The 8,888-nt window shown below is 31.6% G+C and overlaps 1 protein-coding gene across 1 annotated transcript; it reads left to right on the plus strand.

Annotated features, from left to right (window-relative positions):
• The first annotated feature begins 4,725 nt into the window (after positions 1 to 4,725).
• On the plus strand, positions 4,726 to 8,595 carry LOC136230624 (iron-sulfur cluster assembly protein 1-like). The gene is made up of 3 exons (XM_066019754.1): positions 4,726 to 5,182; positions 5,492 to 5,546; positions 8,233 to 8,595. The coding sequence occupies exons 1-3, from the start codon at positions 4,897 to 4,899 to the stop codon at positions 8,384 to 8,386; spliced, it is 495 nt and encodes a 164-aa protein (XP_065875826.1). The 5' UTR covers positions 4,726 to 4,896; the 3' UTR covers positions 8,387 to 8,595.
• The last annotated feature ends 293 nt before the right edge of the window (positions 8,596 to 8,888 follow it).

Here is an 8,888-nt window from a genome sequence, read left to right on the forward strand (position 1 = left end):
AATTAAATCTAATCAGAATGATGATAGATAGATTATGACAAGGAAATGTAATTTTTAATTGGGAAATAAATGGGCTAGGGCCTAAGAATTTCTTGTATTATCTCAGCCACATAAAATTAGGTAGATGATGAATATACATTAATTACTTTCATTTTCCATTTTTATACTCTTCAGATCACAAGTCGCTTAAACTAGGTTTTTAAGTTCGAGTCATAACATATAGAAAGTTTTAATTAAGAGATAATCTATTTAAAAAATGTCTAACGAGTTTCGAATCGAGAAATCAGACAAACTATAAAAAACATCAAAACTGAATTAGTTTACATTTGTAAATGTGAAAAGATTAAATAATTAGCTTAATGTATTATATTGCCTTGACATATCTAAAATTTTGGTTTTTGACTCCTGATCTATTATGTGGTAACATTTCGTCCATTATCTATCCAAAATGTTACTAACATATCTAAAATTTGTAAAATCTCAACCAGTAAGATTTCACAAATTTTAAATATGTCGGAGGATTGTAACCAAATAATAGATTAGGATGCAAAGACTAACATTTTATATAAGTCAATAGTCAAATGTTACTAAATAATAAATCAGATGATAAAAACCAACTTTTAAAATAGATGAGGGGTCAAATAATACTTTAACCCTGTATAATTTAGTTTTGCTATCATTCTTATTTTACTTTTGTCATAATTTTGTAAAAGCCCAACATTTTTAACGTAGATTTGACCCCCGCCAACTAGCCTTTGGACTAAAATTAACTCATTTGCAAGTAGAACTAAAGGAAAAAAATCTTTAAAAAAAAATAATGAATATATTTTTGTGAGGCTATTAGCTTCGGGTACATCAATTATTGATTTACTTTTTCAGTCATGGTTGGAGGTTTAGAAATAATTATATAAGGGTAGATTATAAATTTGACACATTTAGTCACAAATGCGATAAAAATAGAAAAAAAATGGAGAAAATTGAAACGATATCGTTACAGATGAAGAAAGAGACAAGACCAGTGAGAAAAATATGCATATAAACTAAAAACATACTCTTTCTATTGAAATAAAATTAAAAAGTTTTAGATTAATACTGTCAATTTTGACAATTTATAATCTTAAATTAGAAATTTTCAAAAATTAAACTATATCCATATTAAATATGTTACATAATAACAATAACAATTCATTACACTTTCATCAACAACTAATAATTACTAATCAGTGAATAATAAACCGTTAACAATAACAGTAAACAGCCACTCGTCAACAACACAACTACTCGTACAATAAACCGCTAATAATAACAATAACAGTAAACAGCAAACTGCCCATAAAACAACTAGTAGTCAAATATATTCCAAAACTCGTAACAAAACATGACATCATTTACAATTTTGTTTCGTGGAAAAAGAAAAATCCCTTTTTGGTAAATGAAGTTGTGATGATAGATAAGATAGACAGCCCCACTTGTTTTTCCTTTTTATCCCATCCAACTTAGGCCGTAGCTATTATTTCATTTCACTTGTCTTTTCATTCCCTCATTTTTTCCTTTTTAACTTTTCCTAAATCAAATAAATCCCAATTCTCCAAGATGACCTCACCAATTCTAGAGAAAATTAAATGGCTTAATATATCATTTGTTCGTGACCATTAAACTTTTAAAATATTCTAATAACTCTTTCAATTTATATAAAATGTTTATTTAGCTTATTAAATTTATATAATTAATCATTTGGTTAAAAGAAAAAAAAGTTAAATGAAGAAAATGTATTATATGTATTTTAAAATGTTATTACATAATTTACATAATAGATTAAAAATGAAAATTTTCATTTCTCAACTATAAAATTTATCTTATATAATGATGGATCCGCATACTCCGACCTTTATCGTTTTACTTTTTTTTAAACCCGTGCAATACATATTTTGTATTTAACTTTTTTTTTTTTTGCAATAGAATGATCAATTGATTAAATTTTATGCAAATTCAGAGAGCTAACTGAATATTTTACACAAATTGAAGGGACTATCAGGATACTTTGAAAGTTTAGAGGACCAATCAAACTTTTTAAACAAGTTGAGGAACAAATAATGTATTAAACGAAATTAAATATGTACAAAAAAAAAAAAGGTTTACCCTTAGTTTAGGGCTACATTCACAGATTAAACTAGAGAAAAAGTTCCCCATTATAAAATAATAGGGTAAATTACAACCATGGCTACTAAACTTTATTCATTTTAACATTGTGGATACTGAACTTTAATTCTTAACGGTATGACCACTGAAATTTACACTTTTTAACACCGGTGGCCACTCAACGCCTCAAAACGATCGTGGACGGCCTCAAAATAAAAAATTCAAAAAGTTAATTATATTTTAAGGAACTTTAATTTTTGAAAATTTTCATTTTGAGGTTATTTATATGTTGTTTGATTAGGAGATAGAGTGAATTTTTAGAGAGAGAAATCTCTAAAAAGGGTGATTTTGGAAAATAAAAAAATGTGGTTTCATGGTAAACGTCGTTTTGAATAATTTTAATTTTTGTATATTGTCATTTTGAGGTCGTTAACAGTCATTTTGAGGAGTTAGCTAAGTTGAGTGGCCACCGGTGTAAAAAAAGGTAAAATTCAGTGGTCATAGGTGTAATTTACTCCTTTTAGGAATAATAAATTGATAAAAGCCTAAAATAGCATTCATATATTTTCTAAAAATACTGCAAATAATTATTTTCTAAAGTTTAGGATTCTTTACATAAAATTCATAAAATTCATAAATATAATAATATTTATTGTTTAATCAATATTGATAATTTAATTGGTATAATATCAAAAATATATGAATTTTTATTTTACAAATATCAAATTTTCTAAACAATTTAGTTAGTGAAATTGTGGTGAAAATTCTCATATTGTTAACCGCTAGGCTTGACATAATTCATAATTTTTATTGATAAAGTTGTAGATAATATTTTAATTATGAATTTCCGTGTAAATTCTCCTAAAGTTTAAAATAGAAATTTGGACCAATTTTAATCTTAAAATTCATAGTATTTGGTCCTATTTGAAGTCTGAATTAATATTATAATTACATATATAATAAAAAAAACTGGACTTCTTTTAGCCATGGACCCATAGTGGCCGCACTCGTAGTCTATATCCAGAACCAGCCCTAGAACCATATATCCATATGGACCTTGTCAACAAAAGAAACACAATTAGAAGTGCAGTGGGAGGTGAAGATTGTGCGTGTGTTTCGTGAGAGAAACAGAGCTACGAATTGGATGACTAACTATACAAGGCGATTGATCTTAAAGACAGGAATGGCTAATTATTTACGTGTACTTTGAATTAAATTTAGTAGGAATGGATTCCATACAAAAATAATTGTTATTGTATTTTTACCTTTGAAACGTGTAATAATTAGAAGTCATAAAGTTTATATTGATCCCAAAACTATACCTTGAAAATGAATTAACTCCTTAAACTATTAAAATCACCAATCAAGTCCCTAACTATTTATAAATCAACAATTCTTATCCTCTAACCTGATGATATTAAGAATTAATAGTAATCTAATCTTAATCCAATAATTAAACACATAATTAATATTGTAAATAGTAGTAGATATATTCATCTCAAAGTCCCAAAAAGGATCCAAAAGGAAAATAAAATTAGTTTGAAAAAAAAAATGGATAAACTTTATTAAGAAAAAAATAGGAAGCAGAACCAAGATGAAGAGAAAAGGTAAAAATATATATACAGTATATATAAAATGGTTTAATATATCTTTTGCCTACTGAATTTGTCTAAAAAGTTTGATTGTTCCCTGAACTTTCAAATTGTGTTAATAACCTTCTCAACTTGCTTAAAATGTTCGGATAATTCTCTCAACTTGCTCAAAATATAATCAACCAGTAATGTTCACTTGGACCCTTTTGGTCATTCACCGTTAGATCTAGACTTATTAGAATTTTAGGGTGGAGATTCAAAGCATCCTAAGGATCTCCACCCTAGAATTCTAATAAGTCTAGATCTAACGGTGAATGATCAAATTTGGTCATTCGAGATCCAGGTGAACACTATTATGTAATCGACTAATAACTCGATTTCAAATAAGTAAGCTGCATGCGAAAAATGTGTTGTACACACCTTAAAATGTTATTACATAATTTGCGGAATAGATTAAAACATATTAAAAGTGAGTACTTACTTACTCAAATGTAAAACTTGTCCTCTCTTATATTAGAACCTCATAACTCGACATTGGTCATTTTACTTATTCAAGACGCGTGCGTATATAACTCTTTTTTTTTGCAACTGAATGATTAATTTATTATATTTTATGGAAGTTAATGATTCTATCTAAATATTTTATACCAGTTAAAGAAATATATCTTGACATTTTGAGAGTTCAAGAGATAATCAATTTTTTTTTTTTTTTTTTGCACAAATTTAGAAAATGAAGTATAAAGCCTAATAAATGTCTTAATTATAGGTTTAGTGATTGGATAAGAATTAAATTACTATTAATTTTTAAAATCATTAGAATAGAAAATGTGAATTATTGATTTGTAGATAGATGGGGTTTTTGTTTTTTTTTTTTTTTTTGATAGCAATAGATGGGCTTAATTGATTTTTAAGGTATAGTTAAGTCCAATATGAGCTTTATGTCTAATTAGAATTAACCGACTTGCAACTATCATTGTTATCCCCATATTTCCGGAAAGGGATTTATTCGAAAATAAAAATCTGGAAATATCTCCACCCTCGACGTGTCCTTAATTGACCGCCATTATTCCTGAACCCTCACAATTACCAGAAGTTTGCCTGCTTAACCTTTTCTTTCGAAGGCGATTAATTAAGATTGAGAAATACCTGAAACTCTATCGCGATAATGTTGAGACTCGCGTCCAAGAAACTGCTAGGGCAGGTGCCTGCACGGCCCGCTCAGCTTCTGCCTCGTTTCTACCACGAGAAAGTGATTGAGCATTTCAATAACCCCCGTAATGTTGGATCTTTTGATAAGAACGATCCGACGGTAGGTACCGGTCTTGTTGGTGCCCCTGCCTGTGGCGATGTCATGAAGCTCCAGATTAAAGTCGATGACAAGACTGGGGAGATTATTGATGCTCGCTTCAAGACCTTCGGTTGTGGCTCCGCTATTGCTTCGTCTTCCGTGGGTAAGTATAAGCATAATTAATTTGGTACAACGATCGTGTCCAGAGCCTAGTTTCTATTTGGTAGTTTAATTAAGATGAAGTTGGAAACGGAAAAAAAAAATATCTAGGTTTTATATTTTGTCTATGCGCAGAAATAATTTCGGAAATAGTTTTACTGATTGAAGTTGTTTAAGCCAATATGATTTCGGCCTATTTGATATTTGCGTACGGTGTTTAATCTCATGACATCTAATTTGATACTTCTTGCTTCATTAATTCTCGTAGAATTGAAGCTTATTTTGCTTCTTATTTGATGTTTTTCTTTTTAAGCTACCGAATGGGTGAAAGGGAAGCAAATGGAGGAAGTCCTAACCATAAAGAACACGTGAGTCTTCTCTTCTGATTTCTCATACTACTATTACTGCTTTCATTAAATTGAAGATGGTTACAATGAATTGGAAGTGCATTTGTTTTTTGGTACTTGATTGTTTATCTAGATGCATGACTAGTTTTGTTTTGTTTTAAGAAGAACTTTGGTGGTGTTTGTTAGACATTACAATTTTAGTTATTGGTTCTGTTGGTGACCTTATTTGGTAATTCATCTCTTCTATGCCATACTTTGTCTACATTTTCTCACATGCTTTTCAAACCCTAACTTTTTGTGTCCCAACAGTAATAGCTTGTAGTTGGAGCGTGATAGGAAGTATTTTTTTGTTTTCATCTTTCTCTCCTCTTCCTAATTATGTATGGTAGTTCTCTAAACCAAGCTCTAGAAATTAAACAATAAATGGAATCTGAGAATAGGAGCTTTTGTTTAATATTCCGAAAATGATAGACAAAGAACAAGGTTAGACAACCCCACAGGAAGAGAATTCTCCAGCTCAATAGTAGGTTATAACTATCTACTTTTCCTACATACCCCTATCTATAACTAACTACTTAGGGATTCCCAAGCTTCCCCTGCTGCGTCTTCTTTTACTTACGGGCATAAACCATCAATTCTTTAGGCCCAATTGTATTGCGATCCAACTGTCCCTCATTCTCAGCCCGTTCTCTATCATAGCTCCTGTCTGAAATTATGACTTCAAACCTTGACAACTCCCTTCCCCTTTAATGGTGTATCGGGTAAAAAAAAATTATGGCCTACAGTTCTTTGCACAAGTAATTTGAAGTTCTTTTTTTTTTGTGCACCATTGCTCATCTGTTTGTGGTCTTTTGAACAACAGTTAAGCCATCCAAAATTCATTTTCAAGGCTTTAGTTCTATTCATAGGCTTTTATGCTAGCCAATATTGAATATTTAGTATTTATTTAGATTGTTGATGATGATGAATGCTCCAAATCAGAAAACTTGAAACATTTATATGTTCAAAGTTTGCCTGCTATATTGGTTAGGTTATCAAGGCAGTAAGAGAGGAAAACCAAAAAAATGAACTGAATTCCAACACTTGCATTGAATTTTTTTTTACTGATAAGATTAGATTCCATTGATCCCGCTGTTGTTTTCTATTGGCTGTGTTTGATTGGGGAAAGGGGGGTAGAGTTATGAGCCTCCTTTTATCTATTTGTCCCATTATGGAGGGAGAGGCTTCATTTTTTTTTTGTGAACATGACTTCCCTATTCCATGCAGTGTGTGTCTGTGTGGGTAGGAGGGAGAACAAGTATTATTTGATTGTGTACTCACTATTCAGTGATTTTATCTCCAAATGAGTTGGGCTGGGACTTGCTCACCTTGTTTTCTTGATACTCCCTCAAAAACCATCGGATCTTTTTGGTTGACATGATAAAGATTCTGATCTTTTCATACAAGAGCGAACACAATAGGTGATATTTAAGCATCTCAAGTTCAATTCAAATGAAATTATTGAGATTACTTGAGCATAAACGTGTCATGCTAACTTCAATACGAGGGTTCAAATCCATATGATAAAAGACATGAACAAACTGCTCTGATCTGATCTTATCTTATCTAGATTTGGTATTTACAAAGTGGAGTTTGAGTGGTAAGATTCTGTTGATATATAAGTCACTGTCATCTGGGCTGACATATTTGCTGTTTGTAATTAGTTGAAAGTTTTATTTTCTATGTTGCCGATTCAATATTTGGGATCGGTTTTGTTCAAATGCCATTTTTAGGGGTAAACAGATGTAACATGACTATTTTGAATAAGAGAAAGTTGAGGAAATAATTTTAGGTGCTGCAGGTAATGGAGAGATTTTTTAGATTGTTCACACCATTGCCTTGATAATAGATTTTTCATACGAAAGAAGATCACGCTCACCATTCACCCTTTATTGCATGTTCAAATTCTATAATCATACACTAAGAACCCGCCTGGGTCAATTTTTATTTCTCAATTTTCAGGATTTGGTAACCAATCTTGGATTTAAGAGGAATACATATTTGTGTTCCTCCTGCAAAGCCTTGTACATCTACATGCCAGTTTCTATGTATAGTTATCTTTGATGGTGTGAAAATATATAAATAGAAAGAAATGATTGTTGTGTCAATGCTTTCTGATGTCTTCAATTATGAATAACGCTTTTCGATCCGTCTTCTGATGACTTGAATCAACAGCAAACAGTCAGGGAGGGGCCAGAATCCGGCATCCCCTCTCCGGTGATTAAGTCGGTTAGATACTTAGGAGTAAGTAATAACTTGAAACCAGTTAATGAGAGAATGTGAATAGTGCACTGAGCTCTGTTTCTAAGGCTATTTATAGATGATTTCATACCTAAAGTGTAATGTACTTTACATGTGTCAACTCCTGATTGGGTTCGGCTAAGTGTCCGTGTAGGCTGCATGTTGGCTTCAGACTCCTTTCCCTTTATGTCACTGCCTAATATCTCTAGGGAACAAGAACGTACCTTTGAGATCCTATACCCCATTTGTCCACGTGTCAAGTCACTGTTTTGATATGGGCCTTTGGTTCAGGCCCAGAAGATTGATTCGGCTGGGCCTTTGACCAGGTCTAGTTATTTTATCCTATATCAACTTCCAACCGTGCAATGTTGTGAACCTTAAGATTACTTGTGTTGCTTCTAATTTTGTGAACATATTGATTTTGCAGAGAGATCGCAAAGCATCTTTCTCTTCCACCAGTGAAACTTCATTGCAGCATGCTTGCAGAGGATGCTATAAAAGCAGCTGTGAAGGACTATCAGACTAAACGAGCAAAAGCAACCGGTGATGGTGCACCTGTTGAACAAGCTGCTCAAGCTTGAAGAAGGTCATGTGTATATGGTGACGAAAATGACAATGTTTGATCTGAACGGTTATCGTGTAGTACAATAATGATTATACAGGAAAAGTATTGTATTAGGTTGGAATCTCTTCTAGGGAAAGGGTTTACCAGATACTGTGATAACTCTTACCTATTGCTGTTTGCTATGAGATGTATATTTCATATATGAAGCACTTGGTTTTCATTTCATTTAAATGTGGGTGGACACGGACATGATCAATCAATTTTGTTGTCCTTGTTCAAGTTGTAATTTAGAGTTTACAGCTTCATTCTGCTGCTTCTATGTTATCCTATTTTTAATAAGCTGTGATAATTGATAACGAAGTATGCAATGCATTTGATGTACTGCATTATGATATATCAACAGGCTCTATGATAAATAAGCATTTTAATGCTAAATTTGGTCTTCTAGTTGTGGTTGCCTACACCCTTCTTGAAAATATGCTGTAGCTACGGTAGCTTCCTTATTTGATGTTTTGACA

This window comes from Euphorbia lathyris, chromosome 1, assembly GCF_963576675.1.
Source record: "Euphorbia lathyris chromosome 1, ddEupLath1.1, whole genome shotgun sequence".
NCBI lineage: Eukaryota > Viridiplantae > Streptophyta > Magnoliopsida > Malpighiales > Euphorbiaceae > Euphorbia > Euphorbia lathyris.

Coding starts and splice junctions, on each gene's coding strand:
- LOC136230624 (XM_066019754.1), top strand. CDS start 4,897: ATGTTGAGACTCGCGTCCAAGAAACTGCTAGGGCAGGTGCCTGCACGG. Junction 5,183..5,491: donor TATTGCTTCGTCTTCCGTGG/GTAAGTATAAGC, acceptor TTTCTTTTTAAG/CTACCGAATGGGTGAAAGGG. Junction 5,547..8,232: donor GTCCTAACCATAAAGAACAC/GTGAGTCTTCTC, acceptor TTGATTTTGCAG/AGAGATCGCAAAGCATCTTT.